The sequence below is a fragment of the Colius striatus genome, chromosome 11 (genome assembly GCF_028858725.1).
Source record: "Colius striatus isolate bColStr4 chromosome 11, bColStr4.1.hap1, whole genome shotgun sequence".
Classification (NCBI taxonomy): domain Eukaryota; kingdom Metazoa; phylum Chordata; class Aves; order Coliiformes; family Coliidae; genus Colius; species Colius striatus.
Genome location: NC_084769.1, coordinates 22162725 through 22188341, shown reverse-complemented (window position 1 = coordinate 22188341; position 25617 = coordinate 22162725). Strand labels below are relative to the sequence as shown.

Sequence of the window (25617 nt, the reverse complement as noted above, 5' to 3'; positions counted from 1 at the left end):
TCCAGCTGCCAACACACCAAAAGGATACATAAACCAACAAAGTATTTAAAACACAGCACTCTGTATTACACATGTAATTCGGTTTTCATTTCAAGTTTATTAAAACTTTAGCCGTACAAATGATCCAGGTTTTTAGATTATCAAAAGACCAAACTGAAGTCCACATCTTAAAAAAAGGCGTTCCCCAAAGTGTCTCTAAAACTTTGAGACAACGGAAACGTTAAGTCCACAAACTCATCCGTGCCTGTCGTCATCTGTTCCAGGACTTGTTTCATGATCAGACTTTTTATCCTTACTAGGGGCATGATCTCTTTCCTGACTCTTTGATTTTTGGTTTACTTCTTTTTCTGCTGAGGATCTGGTCTTTTCCTTTTCTTTACTGCTGCGTGAATATGACTTTTTGGATTCCCTCTCTTTGCTACTTGGTCTCTTTTTTGAGTCTGGACTTCTATCCTGATCTCTACTTGACTTCTTATCTTTACCGGATTCAGGACTGCTACTTTCACGGCTTTTTGAACGCCTCTTCCTTTGGCTTTCAGTATCGTTCCTCCTATACGAGCTTCTACTTTCTCTGTTTGAATATCTCTCTCTGTTTCTGCTTTGACTTTCCTCCCTCTCTGAGCTCCTTGATTCTCTCCTCCTCCTGTTTTCTCTTCCTCTGTATTTATCTGGTGTACCTCTCCTTTCTCTGCTTCTTGATCTCCCTCTTCTTCTTGTTTCTCTGTCTCTATTCCTTGAATAGTCTTTACTTCTACTGCGATCCCTGTCTCTGCTCCTCGATCTCCCTCTCCTACCCCTGTCTCGGCTTTTGCTTCGATCCCTTGTTCTGCTGCTGGAGCTGTGTTTCCCTCTGGTGTGCTCACGCTCTTTGCTTCTTGACTTGCGTTTCTCCCTGTCTTTACTCTTCCTATGGTCTTGGTCATTACTTCTTGAGCCTGCCCTTTTGCTTCTCTCCTTGCTCCTGCTTCTTTCTTTATCCCTCCCTCTAGAATCATATCGCTTTTCTTTTTCTCTACCTTTCTCATGGTCTCTCTCTTTGCTTCTTGATCTTATTCTCTTCTCATCATGTCTACCGTGCTTAGAGTCTCTTTCTTTACTTTTTGATTTCTCCCGGCTTTTACTATGGCTTCTAGATTTAGCTCTTTTCTTGGCCTTGCTTTTGTTATGCTTGTCATCTTTTTCTGAGTTTCTTCTTGTCTCCCTGTCTTTACTGCTGGACTTGTGATCTTTTTTCTTCTCCTTTTCCCCTCTTCTGCTTGGACTTTCAGAAACTTGTCTGTGGTCTGAAATTTTTCTCTCTTTTCCTCTTCCTGGGCTTTTTTGATTCTCTTTCTTGTTTTCATTTATTTCACTCCTTGGAGAGAAAAAAAATACCATTAAAAAAATATTTTGAATCCCCTCCACTCTGAAAAATTAAGTCAGAAGTGAGACAGCCTCACACCTGAAACTTAAGTCACAGCAGGTCATCTACATTATCTATTTACAGTAGCATGAATAAAATTGGTTGTCCCATTGCGTAACTCTCTCCAAGTCAGCACCCCTTTTTTGGAAGGAACTGTAACTGAAAATCTAAGACAACAAGTATTAATATAAAAAACAAATTTCAATGCAGATGTTTCAGAAAGAAATAATCTTACTTGTCCCCTTTTATCCATCTTTCTCCACTAGACACTCTCATTCTTTGAGCTCTTTGCATTTCTTGCCTCCAATGTGGAGGAGTTTCACTGCGTCGGAATCGATCTCTTGACCTGGATCTGGAAGGTGTCCGGTAACGCTTAAAGGCAAGATAGAAAATGAGGTGTAAGTTTGAATTTCACATGCTGTGACAGCTAAACAAGGTTTTTATCCCTGGTGGTCAATTCCACATAACACCTAACATGACACTTAGCACCTATATACTAAGTTCACATTGACAAGTTATTAACTTACTGAAGCTAAAGTAGGAATACAAAGTGTGTGATGCACTCCGCTATTTTTAAGGTAACTTCTACTTCAGGACTTTTGTATTGAGAAGTCTTCTGTTGCTTTTAGTTAGCACAAATGCAACTCAGTTTTCTAACAATGAAAATGTTCCTTAGCTTTGACTAGCAACACAAAGCCAATACTTCCCTCTTTTTCTTTAAGGTTTTTACTGAAAGTCTGAGGGGTAGACTTCTGTTACTAAAAACATTCGCTGCAAGCAGCACACAGCATATGGCCTCACAGAATCAGAGCCACTCTTGACAGCTTCCCCTTGCCAAAAAGGGTAGAGGTCCTCCCCATGTTCCTGGCATCATTGTACTGGTGCTGGTGTTTACTAGAACTCTTTTTGAGCTATTTCTATACACTAATTCACAGAATACTACAGTAACACAAAGAAAGCTTTGTTAACAAAGCTTTGTTTCTCTCCTCCTCCTTCAAATAAAGTCCGTATGCAAACAGGAGATTAATTTCATTTTCCTTGTTGTCTTCCTTCAGGCCTCAGTCCCCAAATAAATTATGATGCATCACAAATCCTGCCTTTTAGTACTTTTTTTTTAAACAAGTCAGTCATCCTAGTGAAAAATGAGTGTGTTGTAGACATTTACCCGTGGTCCTCTTCCTTTGATTTTCCTTCCAGACCTGGTCACTAGCAGCCTCCTCTGGTATGTTGACTGCGAGTTCGACAGATTACTAAAAATAATTTTTTTAAAAGTGATATTTTTTTATAACAAAGAAGGAAAATTAAACCAATATTAAAACCTCTCCAGAAGTTAAACTAAACAGAATCACACATTTAATCTTATTTTTTATTACCAGTGCAGACAGTAACAACTTCAGATTGTGACCACAAAACATTTTACAATATTTCTAGGTTTTCCTATTTTTTGAAAGAATTATGTTACAGACTCCGATGGGACAGTTCCAATATATTCTCACTGAAATTGCAATGCGTTTGTGCAGAATCACAGATTTTACTTTTCTTTCTATTGACGTGGTTCTAAGTTTTTCATCCACTGAAACCATTTTCAAAGACTCAACCTTTGTGTCCTAGGATAAAGACAACAGTTGCCAATAAACTGAAAAATCCCTTTTTCATCCAGCAGGGCTCACAGCATGGAACTGTTTAACAGGGAATGGGCTCACTTAACATTAAGAGGCCCAAAACACTAAAATAACCACACTGCTGTCAGTCTCTAGCAGATGTATTACCTTTCTCTTTCCTTCTCTCTGCTTTTCCTTTCTTTCTCATCTACTTTAGGAGGACTTTTCCTCATCAGGAACCGGTTTTCAGGTATAGGAGGAATTTCTTCAGGACGAACAGTAGATAGTGGCTGTGCTTCAGGGTTTTCATCTTCACTTTCACTGGATGAGCTTTAAGTATAAATATTTTTGATAAAAAAATAATGAGTTATTTTGATAGGGGAAGACCTTTCAACCTACTTAAATGATTCAGAAGTTTTCTTCATTGAATACACCATCATACAATATGAAGCTCCGGAAGCAGATATTTCAGAAGAAATTTTTTTTTTACCCTGATCATGTCTTTGCTCTAAAAATGTGCAACCACAGTAGATTTCCAACCAACATTTTTCATCTATGAATGTCAATGCTGCAACACTGAACATACATTTACTCTCTGTTTAGATAGTTTAACAGCACTATCGGGAAAGTCAAATTCAAATTTCACACTACCATATATAACTGTCCGCAAACTATTCTCATTTCAAACAGCTGGTACAAACAAACTTTGTGTGAAATGGGCTGAGCCCCACAGAAACAGTATTTAGGCAGCATTATCCTGAGTGAACATTTCTTACATTGCCTTGAACTGTAAGCAAAACTATTAGATTAGAAAAAAAACATGTTCAGAAGCAAGAGTGCCTTTTATCTTCCAAGGAAATGGAATATGAGACAGAAAAAACATTGTTACATATGTTCATTTATTAATTTTTTTAAGTTTTATTCTTGCAACCTATATTCTCTTAAGTGGCACTGCATATACTTTAAACCAAATTGTACAGAACTGAATTCAGGGAAACAAGCCATCACTACCCATTTCAAATGAAGTACTCCTGCAACTCTTCAAGTCAAATATACAGAAGTCTTAATCCAACCTTTCCCTCCCTCACAAGCTACAGCACACACACGCATGGCCACTGTCCTTTGCCATCTGATCACAAAAAATTATGTTTGTATATGGAACAAGCTTGGGATTGTCTCCCAAATTTCAAAATACCTACAGAATTATATTCTGTAGTTAATAAGACAAGAAAATAGTACTGTATGATGCATATGTAACAAAAATTAAAATAAATCTCAAAATTGACCTTTTCTTGCTTTTCTTCTTCTTTTTCTTTTCTTTCTTATGTTTCTTGGAATTCTTCTTGTGCTTCTTTTTTCGTTTTTTAGATTTCTCTTCTGAAGCACTCTCAGAATCTGATGATGAATCAGAAGATGATTCTGAATCACTTGAACTTTCCGAGTCACTGGATGAGGAAGACGACTTATGCCTTTTCTTTTCTTCTTTCTTGGCTTTAGGTCAGAATAGCAAAGACACATTTTAATATCAAACACTTCAAAATACATTTCAGTAAAATCAACCTATCTAGTACCTGTCTGAGCTTCTTGTAATTGTGTCATAAAACTACTTCAACCTATTTTGAGAACAATTTCAAATCTTGGAGAAAACACTGTTCCTCCCAAGTACAGTAAAAGGTACATCTAGAAATACGTAAGATGTCCAACATTTTATACTTACAATACTGTGAAGTATCAAATTTATACTATCAAGAACTTCTAGAAGCCTGTAAGTTTTCAGGTATTTTATACAACATAAGCTACATATGAAGAATTATTTAAAATGTATTTAGAAAGTGTTTATTAAAAAGTTCGTTGGCTTCAGGTTTAACCCGACTTAATATTAAATCACAAACAAGAAGTTTTGAAACAGAAAATAAGTAGTAATTAGTAATTGACCACTGATTCAATTTACCTCAGAGTGAAAATTCAAATAATGTTCCTGCTGAATGAAGCCACTGTCAGAAAACAGTCCTAATCCTCCAGCTCATCATGTGCTGTTTGGGTTTTTTGTTTGTTTGTTTTGGATTTTTTTTAACAATAAGATGCAAATAACTTACTAACCATCTGGTACAAAAAGGAATTCTGCTAAAGAGCAGACTAGTCCTTCATTGCATATTTCACCACTACTTGTGTGGCTGCTGGACCTGCAAATCAGCAATTTATTGGCAATCTGACATTAGTCAGACTGAAAATAATCTAAGAATACACACACACGCACATTTCTGTATCCTTTAACTGATCTGAGACCTACTTAAACTACTATAAGTGATAAGTATTATTTCAGTCACACTGATTCGAGAAAAAATGAAAACTGCTCTAAAAAGTTCACTAAAGGAAGTCCATGCTCTGAGTTACAACACTTTCAGTAAATCAGTTAAATAGTATGAATGCTCTTCAAATGTGTTACAAAATTCCTATCAGGCTACGTCCAGAAAATGAAAAGTTCTCTATAGCAATTCCAGGGGAGCATACTGGTTGTCTGCAGATTGCTGTGGTTGACTTTTCTAATTAGCATCAAATATTATTTACTTTGCCACTGCAAAATGCAAAGACAGTCTGTTGCTCCTACAAAACATACTACAGCCACACAAAAAAGAAACAGAACCTTCACCATTAAATAGAAGGAATATATGCCAAAGATAAACATGAATGTCAAACTGCCTGTTTCCTTGTCACAGCAAACAATCCATACTTTAGGAGAACACTAGTTAAGACCTTTGAACAGGCTTCAGATCAGAGAGAGAAACGAGCTGTAAAACTACATATGAATCCTAGCTGCAAGCATTAGCCTATTTTGCAAAGCGATGGTTTACAGAGATATTATCTGGCCTACACCAATGTACAAGCAGTTTAAACACAACCTCTCGCCCCCTGCTCTTCTGCACAAAACATTAGGCACCAAAGATAGGATTGTGACTGCGCAGCCTGTCTTCACCTCAAAACTATGAAGACATAAAAACATGCATTCACGTAGCAGAAAACAAGGACATCTCCCCAAATACGCCAAGTTGGTTTTTTAAATTTTCAATTAAAGACAGACAAATTCAACTGTCTAAGTCTAGCCCAGCATTTTTGCCTGCTGGCTTCCACTTGTGCCCAACAGGATGATGCAATTTGTACTTAGCTATCGTGTATTGGTTGCTGTCACATAATTATAAAAGCTCTTGTTTAAAAAAAAAAAAAAAAGGGGGGTAAAAATATGTAATGGTAGCTTTCCCATTAGATGATTTTGTCCTTGCTCTACAGAAAGAAAATTCTGGTGAGTATTACAGTAACTCAAGTGACATAAAAGATTTCAAGAACTTCCAAGAATCACAAGTTATTAACCATCTATTTCTTATGAACAGCCTTGATTTTGTACATATGGATGGGAAGAAAAATTCCACTTCAGAATTCCCTGCTAGCAATCTCTGATCACACCCACGCTTACTAGGTGCCCAGAAAAGTGGCAGCAGTTCCACATACTAAGAACTATCTATTAACAGTTATTCATCTTTTATCATGCCGTTATTTGGAAAACTAATTCCTTTAATTCTATATAAACAGATCAGAGATCTGAAGGGGGGAAAAAAAAAACCAAAAAGAAAGGTGAAACTCATGTAGAGAATCTGAGGCAGAGGTAACATTTCTACAACAAGGAGATCTAGTAACTGTCTTGAAAACAGAAATGGCTCTTTAGTGGAATAGCGTATCAATCTTCAAAATTATCAGTATTAGATTCTGCAACTGCTTCACAGCTATTACAGAGTTGACTGACTGTTAAGAGTCAGCAACAGGTATTTATAACTGCAGTCATGGGAGCTCAGTGTGAAAACTCTCAAATTCAACACCAATGATCTCACTGTTGCAAAACTGCTACTTCTCATCGTGCAGTTTTTCAATGATGAGAAAAAGCAATAAAACTTGTATAATACTCCTTGCTAAATTGGTCAGAGAACGAAAATGAGCTTTGGGGATAATGAGTTTAATACTTAGGGATGCATTTTTTTTGTAATAATATTCTCACTTGGGCTACAATGATAAAAATCAGTGAGGAGAGATCTGTAATTGCCCTAAACACATTTATAGTTGCACTTCAGGCAGCTTCTTTATGGCAGATTAAGTGCTGTGGGAACTTCACGTTGCATATCTTGGAAATTGGACATAACTGGGTATGCTTTAGAGTAGCAAAGTTAAGTGCAGATGTACTAGAACTGCAGAAACAAATAATTACTGATTCCTGACAGAAAAGAGAGTATTTCTCAGAAAAGCAACAGTTAAGCTCATGAATACTTTAAAAAATACAAGTCTCTTCAGTTTTTTACTTCCCTTGTTGGTCTAGACCAAGACACCTGGTCTCATTTCTCTAACTTTTACTCAATGTCCTTATTAAAACAATAGATTTAATAAAAGTCTCCGTAATATATTTAGATTCTATAAAATTAATATAAAATATATACATCCACATAGTGTAATAAGTACCTATTTGTAGAAGAAAACTGAACAGTTAGGAAATTAATTTATATCAAAGGAGCCTGGTGTCATCCAAACAAAAAGATGAAGCTCACATGATCTCTAAATACCATGAAAACATAATCAGTTAATTTTCTTGTACTTTTTAAGCCCCAAGACACTCAAATTCTCTTATTCAATACTTTTGGTTTTGGCCCACTCAAACAAAGACTACTATACTGCAATATACTGTTTCCTACCTGCCTTCAGGTAAAACAAGATGTCTCAGTTTTGTAAATGTCTAAATGAGGCAACAGTATATGCAGTTATTTCCCGTAGTTCCTCCCTCCTGCATCTGTTTTAACTGTGTCAAAAACTGTCACAGTTTTATCTGCATTCTTGTAACAACTTTAGCTATGTTGCGGTTTATACTTTAAAATGAGCAAGTTATAGACAGAAATGGAGGTGTGTTAGTGAACAACTAGCTCAGACATAATGTGACTCTTAGTATGCTGCAAATTATATCAATGGCAGATGTATTTGGGAAATTAAATGGCAACTAGTGAGTGAAATAAGGAGGAAAAAACCCAAGCCAAAGCAAATCAAGAACGCCAACAACCCAAAAGCCTAGAACTGTTTGCACAGCAAAGACAATATCTGGCAAGAGGTCCGGATACACTTTCTGGTGACATTTAACTACCTCTAGCAAATGCTATTTTGAATATGGAACCAACTTGGTGTTGGCCAATTGCAGATCACAACAAATGAAACCAGTCCTAGAGCATGAAGGTCAGAAAGAAACAGACTTCTATTTCCAGTCCAACTGTCCAGTCCAGATCATTAACTTGAGGATCAGGTTTCAACTTATGACCGCATCCGAAATAGATCCATCACTTCCTACTCCATTCACTGGGACCTATAGTATTTGCCAGACTTCATGAATTACACGGTCACACCGCACAGCACAGCCAAGCACACTCCACATCTCAGCTTGTTATGGACTGCAGCAAGTCTTACATTAGCCCCATGTTGTCAGACTGCTGGACTTGAAATGAAGAGGTGACCTGGCCAGAAAGCAACTGGGCTCAGGTACAAAAATCAGAACAGATGATCTCATCTTGTAATTCACAGTAGTCACACTCAAATGAGTACGTTATATCAAGTTCAATAACCTGTGTCGGCCTACAACAATCTTAGAATTATATTAATTTAGCCAGTCCATAATGACCTTTCTACATAATAGCTTAATACTTAGCTTTCTTCTTTTTCCCCTCCACCCACCAGCTTTCGGGATTTTCCCTAGAACTTTAAGATTTTCTAAAAACAAAACCACCTGGCCAGTAAGATCATGCTTTTTAAATTTAGTTTTTCTCATTCATTTTCACTAATCCTCCAACTTTAAAGAATCAAAAGAAAAGAAAAAAAGCACAAAGGAAACGATGACAGGCAAACATTCCACTTTTCTGGTTGATCATCCCTGATTAGACCTCCAAAGTATTATAACTGTGATTGCTGTAACATTCAACACACATGGCATCTATTAAGTTAGCTCAGTTATCAACTACTCACCCCTAAATAAATCCAGTGAGATTTGCTTCCTTCATAAAGCACTCCACCTGGATATTCAACATGATACTCAAAAATCTGATCGCCTTTCCTCAACTTCAACCTAACAGAAAAACATTTACACCAAGCACGTAACTTCTACCATATTTCTTTCTGTTGGTGCTATCTTGGTTCCCCTGGTAAACTCAAGAACTACCTGTTCTTTTTTCATTCCATACATGCTTGTCTATTTCCTTTGTGGTGCTTACCAGACAAGCTCATATAATAAATATTTTAGTTTAAGCCTCTCTTGCAATCATAATGTACCCTCACACAGAAATTCATCATTACACTTTCATCACTGGCAACTTCCTTGTTATTCTGTCTTAACAACAAATTCTTAGAAGCAGTCTCCTCTGGTAACTGTCTTATATTTCACTGGTTCCGTTCCCTTTTACCTCCCATAATAATGTGCTACCAACAGTTTCATTGTTAGATGAGTCTCTGTTGATGATCTTCCATGACACTGCACACCTCCCAGAAACCGCTGCTCCTATCTGGGTTTCCTGGCCTCTTTTACATATTGACAAGACAAAGAGCCTCTTCTACTCCCCTTGTCAGCTTTGGACTGCAGCTTGGCAAATTTCCTTCTGCTGATGTGATGATGAACTCTTCCATTGCCTTAGGTCAGCATAGCTCATTTGTGGTTCCATGTTGTGCATTCAGTAAACAGTAGCGGCCTATTTCCCTTTGCAGGTCCTACAGCCAGCCTTTCCCTTTCAATAGCAGGATTCTCCACTCACCAGGATCTCCATCATGGTCTGTCAGGTAGCACCTTCATCAGGCCGGCTCTGTATTAGTGCTCATCAGGCCCCAAACCTCCCTGTACTCAGCTCTGCCCTCCACCTACCCAATGCTGGTGCCTAAGGCCTCTTGCTCTCCAAGTACTCCTGCTGCCCATCATTACCTAGTACTGTGCCTTATAGTCAGTTGAGTGGGCTATCTCAGCACATCAGCTTCCCTCTGTGGCATACCAGACCAACTACAAAAAGCAAAGTCTCCAGGACCTCAGCACTACTGAGGCAAAGAGGTACAAGGACACAAGCAAATGGGTCAGACCAGACAGTCAGATCTTTTTAGAAGCCTTTTCTCTTTTAGAACTTCAAGGAAAAAAACATTTTTCTTCTATTTACTCTTTTAATGACGTGTACTTTAAAGCCCTGCTTAATGGCTTTAAGTCATCAGACTGCTCAGTGCCAAAACTTTCTTTTAATCATTCAGTTTAAGTATCTGGAGTGGATTAAAAAGGGGAGTGTAGTAAACTCAGATATACATGCAGAGTGAGTATCTCTCTCAATAGCTTTGTCCACTTTACATTTGTATTGGTTTATTTTATTTATCTTTATTTCTCTATCCCAGCAGTGTATTTTCTAACAGATACCACACTCTTGAGTACTGTTCAGAAAGACAAAATTACGTGCTAACACATAGATTGAATTATGAGTTCATCTAAGAGGTTCTAGAACCTCTAGTAGGTAGCAGTGAGCAGTCAGGAGACATAATTTTGCTTGGGATTCTGAGGTATTGAAGAGATTATCCTCAGACTCTAAAGTTACTCCTCCAGATATCACAACATGTGGACACAGAACTGCATCAAAAAGAGACAGAAAAAGCTGAGCAGCTCAGTCTTAAATGCCTGTATTTTCCTTAGGCCAAAGGAAGGTCTTTACGCTTTGATATCCTTGGTGCAATCCTTCACAGTACATATCAACAGTAGGTGCTACAAATGAAAAAACATGATGATTCCCATCATTGTTCCTACCAAACATGCACCCTGGATTTCCTCTAATGAGACTCTCCAGAGTGACAGTAACACCTCAGATTGAGCCTTATTTCATAAGAGAAGCTGAGTTCAATCTCCAATATCATGTTCAGTTCTGGAATGGCAGAGCAGGGTATGCCTTCCAGAAAGAAAGGACAATTCCATGTTTTCCTACTCTAAGTGCTTGTTCTGAAGATTCACCAGAAAGAAACTTGAAATAAGTTCAACTGCTGCTCTTTTTGCAGCTATTATCAAATAAAGTCAGACTAATATCAATCTTAACATAGCACACGACTTTCTATGGGACAAGTGCTCACCAGCTTTGTACTAAAATTTAACCAGTATAAGCAAATACAAGACAGAAGAAGCTTTGAAGACAGACATGTATTTTTTCTTTAATGTCTTATGTATAAACACCTTTAAAGTTTTTGAGAAAGCAAACTGCGCAACATTATTTACCTTTTCAGCAATTGCCCCTCCATTGAACACAATTAAGTTTCTAAATACTTTTCTAAGCAACCAACAGGAAATAAAAAAAAACAGGAAAATGAAAAAAAACACCAAACACCTCATAGTTTGCATCTATGTAAATGTACAGTTCAACTTTACCTTTGGATTTGGGAATTAACTCTCCACAACTCAGTATGCGTACTTCAGCATATGGTTTACTAGATGCATCTGTTTTCTGGTTTTCTATTTCTCTGACAACTTCCTGACCTGAGATGACTTGTCCAAAAACAACATGATGTCTGAAGAATTTAAACAAAAGTAAGAATTCTTAGTACTTAATTTTCTCAAGGCAGTTCCTAAACAAACCAACATAAGAAGATAAGAGATACTCACCCATCTAAGTGAGGTGTAGGTTTAGTTGTTCTGTTGATTCCAGATTTTAAAGAGAAAAATAAAGTGAGTATTAGCGGAAAGCAGTCAGCATTTGAAACATGTCATATACACATTTGCAGGTAAAAGTAATTCCAAATGAACCAATCAAATTGAACAAATCCCATTTATATTATTCTAAGTTCGTGTGCAGTTAAAAGCAAGTTTTATATATTAAACTACCTATTCAATTCATTACTTTCATTGTAACATTCTACTGAACAAACAAAAAAAGATTTTTAGGCAGCATCCTCATATAGGATACCTAAGTTATGTAACTATGAGTAGGAACACATAAAAAAAAAAAAAAGGCAACTGTCTCAGACCAGGAAAACTGCCATTAACCTTCTACACATTAGAAAATAATTAGAAATCAATGCAAGAAAATACCTGTCTGTAGAGATTATCTGACATGGAAGTAGAACTGACTTTTTCTCAGCTTTCCCCTATCCCAGCATTACTAAGGCATACAGATGTCAGCCATGTCAGAAGTAAAAAACTGCAATAATTACAGTAACCATCAGTCAGAAATCCCCAAATAAGGGTCTAAGAGTAAATGACATCCACAACTCACTGTGGATGGTCATGAAACATGGGTAAGAGTGATGTATTTAAAAATATTTTCTGTAGATAAATCAGATTTAAGATCTACTGCAATGTATGTTAAGATAAGTTTTAATATAAATGAAACTGCATTGCAAAGTTATTTTGTGACAAACAAAACTCTACTACTTTTGAGAACACCCAGAGCTGTTTTGCATCCTTCTAGGCAACACTTATTAGAGGAAAATAAGGAGTTCCACAAAGAATTAGCAGATTTGCATTATGGCCCAAGTTAGAACACAGCTACTGAAGACTACCCAAAGCTCTCTTGGCACAGAAAATAAGTGACAAACAGAAAAGTGATAAAAATAGTCAGGCTCCCTAAGCAGCACATTCGGAAGATGGCTACTTACATGGAACTTTGTGAAAAACCATCAACTTCAGGTGTGTAGAGGAGCGCAGAGGAGCTAGTCTTCAATTTTTAAAAGGATTACCTTTACAGCTTACAAAGGGCAAACAACTCCCACACTTGAGGACACAGCAATACTTACATAAAGAACTGTGAACCATTTGTATCTTTCCCTCGGTTGGCCATTGAAAGGAGAAATTCTTTGTTGTGCTTCACGGCAAAGCTTTCGTCTAAAGAAAGTAATTTTCAGTTACTTGAAATACACCACATATGCTTAGACAAATGTTATAAATCTAAGTGAACTCATCTTCATTAAACAAATTTGTTAGTGGCTTCACTAAAAATATTAAGAATACTCAAAATAATAGCTACTTAAAAAAAGGTCTTGAACAAGGCATTTGTTTCCTATCAACATTAGCAGAGACTTCAATATCTTAAGTTGTTGCTGTTTCTATTCCGCACGTACTGACAATTGTCTCCTTGGAGCAGAACTTTTTAAACTGTGCATTAACTGTTAAGCAGCCTCTTATTTCTAAAATAGTTAATGATTCTTTTGATTGCTTGATGCAAGCTCAGACAAGAACTAATGTTAAAGGAAAAGTGGCAGGGAGGAAGGAGGAGCATAACCCCTGAGCATAACCCCTCCTGCTTGTGACAGCATGGGTTTAGGTCTAACACAAAAACTGCTCCAAGCAACACAGAGATGTTCCACTACATTCTGGACAAACACAGGTTGAGAAACATATTAGAGTGCAGAAGAGGTGGTATTTCTGCAACACTGACTGAGAAAGAACCAGGACTGTGAGAAAAGTTATGGCCTCTTTATCGTTAACTCCACCTTGGGTTTGGGCAAACAGGGCTTTATGCTTTCTTTTAATTAAACATTTGCAACCTGACACCTTTCTCATTTTTGCTAGAAGAAAAGACAATCCTCAACTTTCACCTCAAGCCAAAACTGTATTTTTGAAAAGGTACAATGGACAAATACAAAGGAGTTAGATTTTAAGTCTTCACTAATTAAAAACTTTTTTATTTTAGAAGTAAAATAAAATAACCTAATCTGGACAGTCAAAGGTTGAAGAAAAGAAGAAATATTAACAAAATGGAGTTCAGGTTTACAGAACAAAGACTACAGAATGTAAAAGGTTATGGCTTACAGTAACACCAAAATAGAGCTGACTGATAAACTCTTACCTTCAAAAAAGCCACCATAAATGGATTCTCCTCCCCTGCCATTTCCTTGAAAAAGGAAAAGTGACAGTTACAACTTGAAGTAGTGATTAAGAGTCACATTATGTGGAAGGTGCCTCATAATATGAAGTAACGATCCAACTGCATCCAAACCACTGCCATTATTCTTCAAGCTATGTGAAGAAGATCGAGATACATCTTCGCAGTCCCAAAGCAAACTTGGAAAACAAGAAAGTATTCTTCCATGTATTCTGCTATAGTCTCCCTTTTCTCTTTATTTCCCATCAGCAGACACAGTATTTTACTCTCACATTTAAACCTTTCAATAGAAAATGAGTACTGAGATAACAGAGTAAAAGTGTGTGTGTGCATGCACATAGAATCACATGTAGAAATTTATTATGTAAGTTTTCATGTAAGAGTTCTTAAGCAGGAAGAAGGGGAAAAAAGCAGTTGAATCACAGAATAGTTAAGTAAATGACACTACACAGAACTCCTGCAGTATTCTGATACATAAGCAATAAAGTTTTCTTCAAAGATTCACATCGTACCTTCACTGAAGTCACCTCCTTGGATCATAAAATCTTTCACAACCCTGTGAAACAGACAACTTTTGTAATGCAATGGCTTTTGGGTGGATTTCCCTGTACCCTTTTCACCTAAAAGAGGAGGAACAAAAACCAAAATTACTCTCAGTACTTGTAGAATCTCCACTACAGAAAAAACCACTATGTAAGCACTTAATCAAAATCATCCACTAAACCTTGAAAAATTAGCCTGTGATACAAACACATATCTCAAATACTAATAAGAACCTAGCCTTTAATAAAGCAGAGCAGAAACTATGTTCTGTCACTATAGTTAAACCAGAACTCCTTACTGATATAATTATACAACCCCAATCTCTTTTATGAAGATTGGCTGAAATTAAATAGTCAGTTTAGGTTTAAGATAGCTGCCACTGCTCAGAAGTACACAAGAAACGCTCAGATCTTCAGTTAAAACATGACAAGGTTCAAGTATTGTAAAAGCTCATACCAAAACCAGAGTGAAGATGAAGGAATCTCATTCCCTCCCCACTCATGATTACAACTACCATCTCCCTCCCTTATGTCAGTTCTGGTACTCGAGAGTCATAAACAGACTTTTTGCATCAGCTACACTGCTATCTACTTTCCCTGCTACCCTCAAATACTAAGATTTCTGCTAAGTTAGCAAGATGAATGGCTCGTGGAAGGTCTAGTGAATGGCAGAGCCAAACTCAATGGAACCAGTGGGAGTAGTCTGGAAGGAAAAAGATGTCTTCCTCTCAGTATCAGAAAACTGTTAGACTGTATCTTCCCATTATCTTATTCTAAGCTACTAAACTGGCAGCTTTTGTCAAGGGCAGTTGCCTCTGAACTTATCTGGAAAAGACTAATGCTTCCATGTGAATGTGACCAGCTAGTAAAAAACCACTTTTCATAGGAACTTTGATAAACGTGAAGCCACATCTGTTCTGCTAACTTGGTATATCCCTAACGTAGGTGTACCATAAAAAAAACATGGAGCTGAAGATCCCTGTTTTAAGAATACAGTTTATACTTTGCAAAACCAACCAAAAATTGAGCACAGAAAACAATAAAATCAAAATCTGAGTTAATGTTGGTGATCAATGTTATAAACACTCTGCCCATATATTTTCCTCAGTTTTTAAATATGTTAAAGCAGTAAAGTACTTCAGCATCTGAATTTGATTTTGAATGTCAGCTACTAAGTATGAACTTAGTAATACTTGTTCCTGACTTGAAATGCTATTGAAAGACTTCAAGTCAAAAATTTCAAGCAGTAACAGGGAATATCTTTATCAATTAATCTGACAGCAGATCAAGAAAGCCACGGTCACATGATAACATAAAGTCATCAAAAATAATCACTTTGAGGTTCAATTTTATTAACAATTTTTACAATCTGATTTTGTGCCAGTAAACCCAATGTCACATCAGATAATGCCTACATTCCTGAAGACATCATAAATGGTGCACTAAGTGTTCTAGCTAACTTGTCATGAATGTATTTATGCAACCACACCTGATTCAGATCATATTAGTACTGTTGAGTGATTCAGTACTAACAGCAAAAACAGAGCCTTGACCTGAAAAACAATGGAGCTTGAAGGAAGAGGAGCAGAAAATGCTGAAGACAGAATGCATGTATGCTATTTACGTAGTCACAAAACTATTCTTGTGATATTAAATTTAAGTTTTGCTACACCACCAGCATTTTTTACAGGAGTAGGAAGTCCACAGGACATTAATTCTGTTTGAAAATGCTTCCAGGAGATAATCTCCTCAGTATTTTGTTCAAGAAATAATACAAATTTCAATAGCAGTAGAAATTACCAGTCTCCATCAAAGGAAAAAAACCCCAAAACTACCAGATACCACCAATACCCTTCAAATACCTGGAAGACTGCAAGTAAGACTGAAAATTAAGTCTGTATGGGTGACCTCTTATTGGCTACCTTTTAAGACTGGATGATGTTATGTAATGTCAATAGTAATAGAAAATCAGCTTACTGTGTCCGTATTTAAAGTTAATTAGCATATACTCCCTGCAACATGCTAAGCTACTGCTACAACTGGTTTGATTCTATGTCAGATGTATATGATAAATCAGCTAACTCTCTTGCCATACCAAGAACCATTATTTTAAGTACTTGGTTTTAAATATAAGAAAACATCAGGAAGAGTAACATAGACATCAAACTACTTAACATGGTATTGCATTAAAAATCACAAATGAAAGGTAAAATCTACAGACCTGTGCAGAGGCAGCGAAAATTCTCACATGTCTTTGGACACACATCTGAAAACAGTTCAAAGACCACTCTTCCAGCTAGAAAAAAAAGCATATTTATTATGAAGTTAATTGGTATTTGTATTCTTCCTGTATCTCTTACATGAATATATCATGTTACTGAACGGTTATTTTAATTTTCTTACCAGGTACATTGTTGATGGCTATGTCAAAAAAGCAACGAGGTCTCTGGACTTTTACTCCCATGGCTTCAAAAGCTTAAATACTGTAAGTAATAAAAACAAAATTTAAATTTTCTCTTTGTGTAGTGAAATTGTGTGCAAGTCAATGTAGAAGATTTTACAAAGAACAAAAACTGTAGGAAAATAAACCTTAAAAAAAAAAAGCAGAGAGCAAACCAGTATTTTTAAAGGTTAAAAAAAAATTTTAGGTAATGTTCCTGCTTTGTAGACCCAAATCAGGGATTTTATTCATGTTTGCTGCAATAGTACTAAATTTAAACTTGAGTGCCATAGTTCAAATGAGGAAATAAAAAAAGAAAAGATACTGTTTTCTTGCTGATATAAGTAATAGATGATACAGGCAATAATCTTGTCTGCCCCTATAATTCTATATCCTAGGTAAATTAATTGTCACAGAAGGAAAAAAAAAACAGTTTTGAGACCAAACACGTTGTTTGAGAGCTGCCAAATAGATTTTTTTTCCAACTGTTTTTCAACTGTTTAAGACAACTAATTTGCAATCTCCGTTGAGCTCTGTGTTGGTGGCTGAGGAGACTGGATCTCCACATGCAACCAACCCAGTCATCAGCTTCAGATCAGATGTGCTCTGCCCAGGAATACATCAGGTGCTACAGTCCACAACCCAGTTCAACCAATATATACAGAATATATAAATCCCTTTGTTTTTGTGTAACAAGCAATGTCTTAATACCATTTGCACCTCTGATCTTCCAACTTTCATGATATTCTTTCCTTTCTTGAAGCCCATCCTCTCTGAATTACTTCAAAAAGGAAAAGAAAACCCGACAGCAAAAAGGACCTGGAAGACTGGAGTACTTTTCCCACAATTTTGAATATAATCCATAAATTTTCAGTTCTAATTATACTTTATTGCCAGAAAACACTAATCAAATTTAGCTGACACACTGCATGGATCTCTCCTATATCTCTACTCATAGCTGTGCCACAGAACAGCCTCAAAAAAGTCAATTGTCACCATCTGTCACACTCAGCTTATGAACAAGAGGCTCTAAGAAACCAAAAGACAGCAGTATAATCACGTTAGTCTATATTCTCTCTACTTGCACTCTGTGTCACTCCTAACATTTTGCCAAGACTACACAGTGAAAAAAAAAATCACAAGAACAATGCGGGACTGATTTAAATTAAACCCTACTAAGTAATTTATCATTCATGTGATTTTAGCATAAGAAGTCTTTGCAAACATGCAGCATCTCATCACATATCCTCTTAGCTGTGCAATGAATATATTAATTCACACAAGCCAGAGACTCACCAAAAGCAGCAGCCTTGCCTCAATCTGCTTGCTCCTCTCTCTGAATTACCCTCTCTCTTCTATTAGCTCTACAAAATTTGTAGCCAGGCAAAGAAATAAATAGAGAAAACACCTGTATCTGAGAACTTTATTGGGTTCAGAGAAAGCTGACCAGCTCACCATGCTGCTGCACAAACTCTGGGGCAGCACAGGGGAGGTTGCAGTGTGGGCAAGGGGAGATCAGACAGGTGGGAGAAGACAGTCTTCAGAATTTAGACCAGCCCAAAGGACAATCACCAATTTTTCTGGCAGTAGCAGCAAAGATTGTATAGCTGAATTGAAAGGGTGTGGGGTTTGGTTTTTTTTTTTTCTAGGAAACCTCTCAAAATAAATACTGTTTGGTTATAGGACTGACAGTTTTAACTGAACTGAGACAGTAGTACCTAACTGATCTATTGATTGTACTCAAACTTTAGACATCTAGCTGTCGTGCTTGAGCAATGATAGATTTAACTCCTGCTTTACAGGCAAAACGTTTCAGAAATATCAAGGTATGCCTTAATGTTTATACACAGTATTTTAGCAAAAATAAATGTAAGCAATTTTAATGTGAGACAATTTTTATTTCAAACATTGATAATGACTAAAGCTAAGTAATAAAATAAATGTATGTATACTTTTGTCAGTTAATTTTTAACTGTTTTGTAGAGAATATGGTGCAAGTGAGAAGGAAGAAAGAAAGAATTCTACCTGAATCCTTCTTCTGACTAGCTTCAGCTCAATATGTTTTTAATTGTCTCTTGAATAGTGAAACAAATTAAGTTTAGTTCATGTTTTCAATGTTACCTCCAATGTCCCCTGTACTTCCCTTAAATCCTCCAATAATATTCCCTAAATACTGTCTGCACTTGGTTCTAAATGACAGTTACGGCAACTGGTCACTATAAACATCCTGATTGGGAAAGCACCAGGCCAAGTAAATATACTTAACACTCAAGATGATGTTGGTGAGTAAACCAAGCTATTTAAGACATTTATCCTTCCTACCTACAAGTCAACTGGGCATTCCCTCTCCAATATACTTAAGCATCCTTTGTGCAGTTAGTACTTCTGACAGACCTTTTCGCTTGTTAGAGGAAAGACTACTGAGTTACAAATGGTGCATAAACTACTAATTTCTATTCCCGCAGTATTCGATACCAAAGACAACCTTGTACACAGTCAGGGTTTAAAATCCGTCCATATTCAAAGCAAGTATGTGGGGTTTGCATGTTACATACAGAAACAAAGAAAAACAATTGGAAATACCAAGAATAAACCCAGAAAATTACAGGTAAACCCCACAGTGCTATGTGTCTGGTAATAACAGGGCTTACACAGTTTGTGTATTCATCACTTAAAATTTATTTTCAATTAGATTGTGGATACTCTTAACCCACAGCACTTTGCATTTTTTTTAGTTGCGAATTTGACAGAATTTTACTAGTGAAGGGAACACAATTTTAAGGTCAATCCAAAAGATGCTCACTATGCATACACAAACAAACCATGCTATGCAGAAGAGCAGTCTTAAGATCTCAGCTTACTTCTTCCTTCCAATATAACAACCAAAGTGCTACCTTGAAACATTTGAGCTACTCATCACTTTCAACCACCTCCTGCTTCACAGAATCACAGTATCTTTAAGGGTTGCAAGGGACCTCGAAAGATCACCTAGTCCAACCCTCCTGCCAACAGAGGACCACCTAGAGGAGGTCACATAGGAACTCGTCCAGGTGGGTTTTAAACATTTCCAGAGAAGAAGACTCAAAACCCATCTGGGCAGCTTGTTCCAATGCTCCGTCACCCTCACAGTGAAGAAATTCTTCTTTGTATTTCTTTGAAACATCTCGTGTTCCAGTTTATACCCGTTGCCCCTTGTCCTGTCATTGGCCATCATTGAGAAGAGCCTGGCTCCATCTTCCTGACACTCACTCTTTACATATTTGTAAACATTAATGAGGTCACAATTTGAGGACCCTCTCACTAGACTAAGTTGAAACTATACCAAAAAACCTCCAATAAACCAACCACCAAAAGTAAACTCTCACTTTAGCATATCTAACAGGAGAGGCATGTGTGTCTCATTTCTGAAAGTGGAATTACAGCTCTGCTTAGGTTTGTCAGAACAGCTGCATCCATAACCAATGCATCAACTGTGTACATCAGACTTTACATCCCTTCACACCTCCATCAGCCTCATTACTCAAATACTTTCAGGATAAAGTTGGCCAATTCATGGCCAGGCTGCACACAGCTGTTCTCCTTCAAAATAATCTGTGCCAATGGAAAAAGATAACCATCCCAAACCATTCATAAGCATCTTACTGCCAGAGTTTATCACTCATATGTTGAAGTAAAGATGTAGTCAGTAGGAAAAATATATATTGTGTCCTATTCCTTTACTTCTTTATCTATCATCAGCTCTGTCCTATTTTGTCTTTGTATTTGTTTCCTTGCATCAATTTACAATTATCTTCTGCATTGGTCTTCACTCAATATCCAAAAGAGCTGAACAATAAAGTGCACAAATTCACATACCTAACATGTTTCAGGCCATCTACAAAGGCAGTACTACATCAATTATATCACAAAGATAGACATCTGGAATTTCAGAACTTTTGAGTTTGGAAAATGCAAATCCACAAAGTGAATTCTGAGCATGTATCACACTGACTAACGCTGTGGTTCCAGTCCCTTGAAGCCAATCCAAGTGGGGGTTTATACCAGAACGGATGGCTCGTATAGCCATGTTTCGCTTTCCTATAGGTGGCCACCTCCCTGCATAGAAACTAACCTTTCCCCATCTCCCAAGAAAAGACCAGGCAGCAGCACTTGGCAGCTTACAGCAATAGTGGATCCACAGACTAATAGTGTTACATATTTCATTCCACTTCAGATTCAACTTGAAATGAATTTATGACTGTGAGATGAAAGATATGAAATTTTGTTCCTAGTTCCAGTTCCTGTGTCAGAGTTTATAACTGTGTTGGGATGATACTGGAGGTGTGAAGAACAAAAATCCTATGAACCCTACCCTCAATCTCTATCATTCCCTCAGTATTTTCCTCAAATACCACCATCTTTTCCTCTGTGTTTCCCCATCAAAAAACTCTCCATTAACAGCAATGCAACTAAGGGTTAATTTTTCCCCCCTCATTTTACTAATAAGCAGCACAGGATTTTTGTTGTCAGCAGATTTAAGAATAAAATACTACCCATTTGAATACATTTCAGGTTCAAGATGCTGTCTTTGCAATGATGTGGACTTAAAACATCTATAAGAAGAAAACATTTGAGTTCTACATGTATCTATGAAAATTTATGCCGGAAGACTTTCTACTCATTCTCAGAAATCACATATTACATGTTTTCAACCTGACTGCTCATTCTAATAGTATTTAGAGGGGAAAAAATACAAAAAGATTCTCAACATTTTTTCAGGCAAAAAAATGACCGACACCACTTTCCATCAAGCCTCTTTCCATAGAATAATGCTACAAGCCCTTTTTTGACTACTGACATTAAGTGTTTTTCCTTCCTAAAAAAAGAAGTCAAATGTAAGAGATACCTGGAAAAATGAACAATTGTCTTACATGGACAGGAGTCAAGAGCCTGCCGTCCTCTTAGAGAGGTTTAGGAGCATACCATCCTCGGCTAGGTCCTGACTCGGTACACAGTACATGCTCCTAACACCTAACACTACTGCACTGCATAGTTCACCTACATCACTCTTAGTTATAATTTCGCAATTACTAACAATTTAGTCTTCTTGTACTAAAGTATAAGGAATGCACACCCAGTTATAACATCTCAGCTAGAAGAAGGTAACACTCAGCTGAGAATGTAGTAACATTCTCTTCAACTATAAAAACAGAAATACAAGTTCCTGCTAGACCATGCTCTTTATTTCCCCACAAAAGAGATGTCTACAATGAAAAAGATGATACAACACCTAACCACACTCTTGTCAATAGCAAGCAAAAAGCTTTGTTGTCAAGAGTTAGTCATGATCTTTTATTGCCTAATTTATGCAGAAAGTACAGTGTGATTTTTTTCCTATTGAGCTATGAGAAAAAAATACAGATGTTTTCTCCTAGGTCTGTGTACAAACACATGCTTTTGTTGGTGTTCACTGCTCCTTCAGAAGCAACAAACATACATGGGCATTTCAATTCTACTACTTGTAACTAGAAAGTGGATTAGCTTAAGTAACCATTAATTCATATTTTTAAACTTATAAAATGCTAAGAAAATGCAACTTTCAGCATTGTATGAAAGGGGAAATAATTTTTAAAGGGTCTAGTATGACCTCAAAGTCATTTATCCATTAGAATCTCCAGACTAAATTTCAGAAGTGGAATCCCTTCGTACTCCTGTTACTGAAAATGAGAATAAGGCAAGGCTGTGCAACGGAATGGTTCTTAGTGATGAGATGGGTTTTAACGCTGATGCATATTTGCCACCCATAATGAAAAGACCTTGTTCTATCACGTTTTTTCCCCATGTTCTCCTGCTTTATTACTTTAGCTCTAGAACCCTTCCCTGCCTCATCCCAGCCTTCAGCCTAAACCTCACTCCATTAGAAGATGGACAGATTTGCTTCTTGGCACTCACTGACTCTGCTCCCAAATGGAAGAGGGCTTCTAAATACACAAGAATGAACTGGTAGTGAAGATATCATGTTGAAGCACAGGAGTATCTTCCATTGCAGTACATATTCTTCACTCCAAATTCCCTCATAATCGACAAATTTTCTGAAGGGGGAAAAAAAAAATTTGATAGCAGCTTGACCACTGCTCACCTAACTTAAAAAAAAAAAAAGTCTGTTGCACAGAAGAGGACTAGAAAATTGGTAAGTCTTAATAAGAAGTATAGTCTCAAAGGGTGCTCTCAGAGGATTACTGATATTCCCTTTTGGTTCTACTTCATGTACTGGAAACTATATTTTTCCCAAAATATTTTTAAATATTTAGAAACATATTATAAATAAAGTTATGGAAGTTTAGATAAACTAATGCATCACAAATCACGTGTAATTTCTATATTTTTATCATGGCAGCACCTAAAAATTCGAGTCACATTGGATCCCAATGCATTAATGAATGAGAATAATGAAACAAAATGGGAAGAAAAGAGATAAAGCAAAAAACAAACCCATCAACAATAAAAAAAACAACATGTTCAAAGAGTAGCCTTTTCTACAGGCAATACCAAATCTATGAAAAACAAAATATTCTTTCAGAAAGAGACATAACCCTCAGAAAATTACACAAAACAAATGGTCTCACATTCCTCTTTAAACAGGTCTCAGATGATTACTACAACTTAATTAACTCAACTCGTCTAACTAGGCAAGTACTAGCAAAAGTGACTTCTTTATCATTACAGAAAATACTTTTCTAATTGCGCCTGAATTGCAAGGCAATGTTTAACACTACAATAGATATTTCATCCACAGTTTCAATAAGCTATTTTTCTCTATCTCTTTCAAAGCCAACTTCATGACTCAAAGTACAATCATATATACACAACACTTGTAATTTGGTCGTGGCTACAAACAAAATGAGCCTGAAACTCATTACTCGGAGAACTCTCTGAAGTGCCTTGGGAAATCCTTAAAAGAGAGAGGACGCTCCTGCCAGCCATGGTAGCTGCTGTAGGCTCCACTTCCCTGGGAGAGGCCTGTAGCGCAGAGAACATGTGGCACGCAGACAGCCCAGTTACTTCGCCTTCTAGGGGAGGAGGAAGGACTCATTCAAACTCCTAGGCAGGCACCGAGCAGCACCCGAGAGGTCGGCCAAGCCAGGACGCTGGCAGAGGGCAGGCAGACCTGCGGCGTGCCCGGCCCGCGGCTCATCAGGGTTCGGAGAGGCAATCCGCGGCACCGCGGACCCTACCACCTGGCGCAATTTTCGCCAGGCCCCGTCCGCCACTTCGCCTACCTCTCTGGCCTCCACCTGCCTTCGGGCCCCGCTCGCAGCCTCTCACAACCCCTGCTTTCCTCTCAGGGGCCACCCTCACGCGGGGGACCCCTCATAGGAGCGCCGGGCGCCCGGGTCGCTCGCCCCTCACACGCGGGCCGCTGGGCCTGACGAGGGGGCGTGTGCGCGCGGGGAGCCGGCGCGCGCGCCCGCGACTGCCCCACGCCAGCACCGGAGCGGCGGCGCGGCCCGACCCGGCCCGGCCGGGGTAGTCCTCTCGGCGGGCCGGGGAGGGGCCAGAGCTCCCACCCCCGGCCGCGATCAGGGCTCAGGCCTCGCGGCGCTGTGATCCCCCCTCACCTTCCCCCCGCCTTCACCGCGGCCCGGGCCCTAATCTTCGCTCGGCCGCACGGCGACCGCGCCGGAGCCCGGCGGCACCCTGCTGGGACACCCGCACTCACCCCGCTCGCGGCCCGCGTCGCCCCGCGCTCCTCAGCGCCTCGCCGCCATGTTAGAGCTGGTGCGGCACAGACTGCGTCAGTGGAAGGAAACGGCGGGAGGGGGCGACCCCGGGGGCGGTGCGGCGGGGCGTGAGGGCGGGAGGTGCAGAGACCGGGGAAGCGACACCAGAGCTTGAGAAGGGTCGGGGGGACCGCCGGCCGCTGTACAGTCCTGCCCGGCGGTGGGGACCGCTCGGAAGGAGACGAAGTGACTAGGGGAGGGGGGCGCCCGCCTCCTCGAGCTCGTCAGAGGCGCTCCGCCCCCTCCAGCCGCCCGGCCTGTCGGGGCGGCTGCCGCCGTCGGCCCCGGCCCGAGGCGAGGCTGGGCGCAGCGCGGCAAGGCGCCGGTGTCTCTGGAGCAGCAGGAGGCATCTGTCTTGCGTCTGCAGGTACACGAGTGCTTTCCAAACCATGGTGTCCGGGGCTAGTGCTGGCCGTCCGTGCCGTTCGGACACTGATGGACGGCTCAGCGAAGGGCCCGAGAAAAGGGCAAGGCGTTAGTAAATGAAATACCCAAACCAGTACTTGAAGGGCTTAGAGTTGCTCCAGTAGTACCATCGTTAGTGGTTGTAAAGATCTAACGTGAATTTAGACCAATTGTTCGCAAAAGAAAGTGCCTGATAATCCTGTTCCATATGTCTGTATTCAAAGTTATTTTCAGTTTACCTTAAAATGAAAGTTTATTGACAGCACATAAAGCCCTGAGCACTTCAAAGTTAGCTAAGACTTACAGGGATGTATGTACTTCATTTGCAGGGTTTGAATTCAGATCAGTGGGTAGTGGGGTAAGTAATCACACATCATGGGAGGTGATGGAAGCCCTGCGACTGACTGGAGAAGTCTGTTGAAAGCAGGAAAATAAATTTGCTCCCAAACTTCTGGAAAAAAAAAATAGTGAGAAATTGACCTCTCTGAGTTCTGAAATCCCAAAGAAGCTGGGTGACTGGGCCTCTGTTCAGTAAATTAACACTGGCTCTAGAATGGAATGCTTTGATA

At 38.6% G+C, this 25617-nt stretch overlaps 2 protein-coding genes across 12 annotated transcripts in view; one reads left to right on the top strand and one right to left on the bottom strand.

Annotated features, from left to right (window-relative positions):
• Nucleotides 1-77: 77 nt before the first annotated feature.
• Nucleotides 78-24864, bottom strand: PPIG (peptidylprolyl isomerase G). 4 transcript variants are annotated; one of them, XM_062004417.1, is made up of 14 exons: nucleotides 24583-24864; nucleotides 23783-23932; nucleotides 16847-16926; nucleotides 16665-16739; nucleotides 14414-14521; nucleotides 13866-13910; nucleotides 12814-12901; nucleotides 11684-11713; nucleotides 11450-11589; nucleotides 4290-4494; nucleotides 3172-3333; nucleotides 2568-2652; nucleotides 1638-1774; nucleotides 78-1354 (listed from the first exon to the last, which is right to left on the bottom strand). In XM_062004417.1, exons 3-14 carry the CDS (start codon nucleotides 16905-16907, stop codon nucleotides 235-237), a joined length of 2256 nt encoding a protein of 751 aa, XP_061860401.1. In that variant the 5' UTR covers nucleotides 16908-16926; nucleotides 23783-23932; nucleotides 24583-24864; the 3' UTR covers nucleotides 78-234. The 4 variants fall into 4 exon arrangements, with proteins under 4 accessions (XP_061860401.1, XP_061860402.1, XP_061860400.1 ...); XM_062004418.1 differs by lacking the exon at nucleotides 23783-23932 and adding an exon at nucleotides 22815-22954; XM_062004416.1 differs by lacking the exon at nucleotides 23783-23932.
• The window catches only part of FASTKD1 (FAST kinase domains 1), a 34427-nt gene continuing 33536 nt past the window's right edge, over nucleotides 24727-25617 (top strand). For all 8 annotated transcript variants that reach the window (XR_009819422.1, XR_009819421.1, XM_062004414.1 and 5 more), the window contains exon 1: nucleotides 24727-25010. The gene's annotated coding sequence lies outside the window, so the exon portion shown is untranslated. The remainder of the gene's footprint in view (nucleotides 25011-25617) is intronic.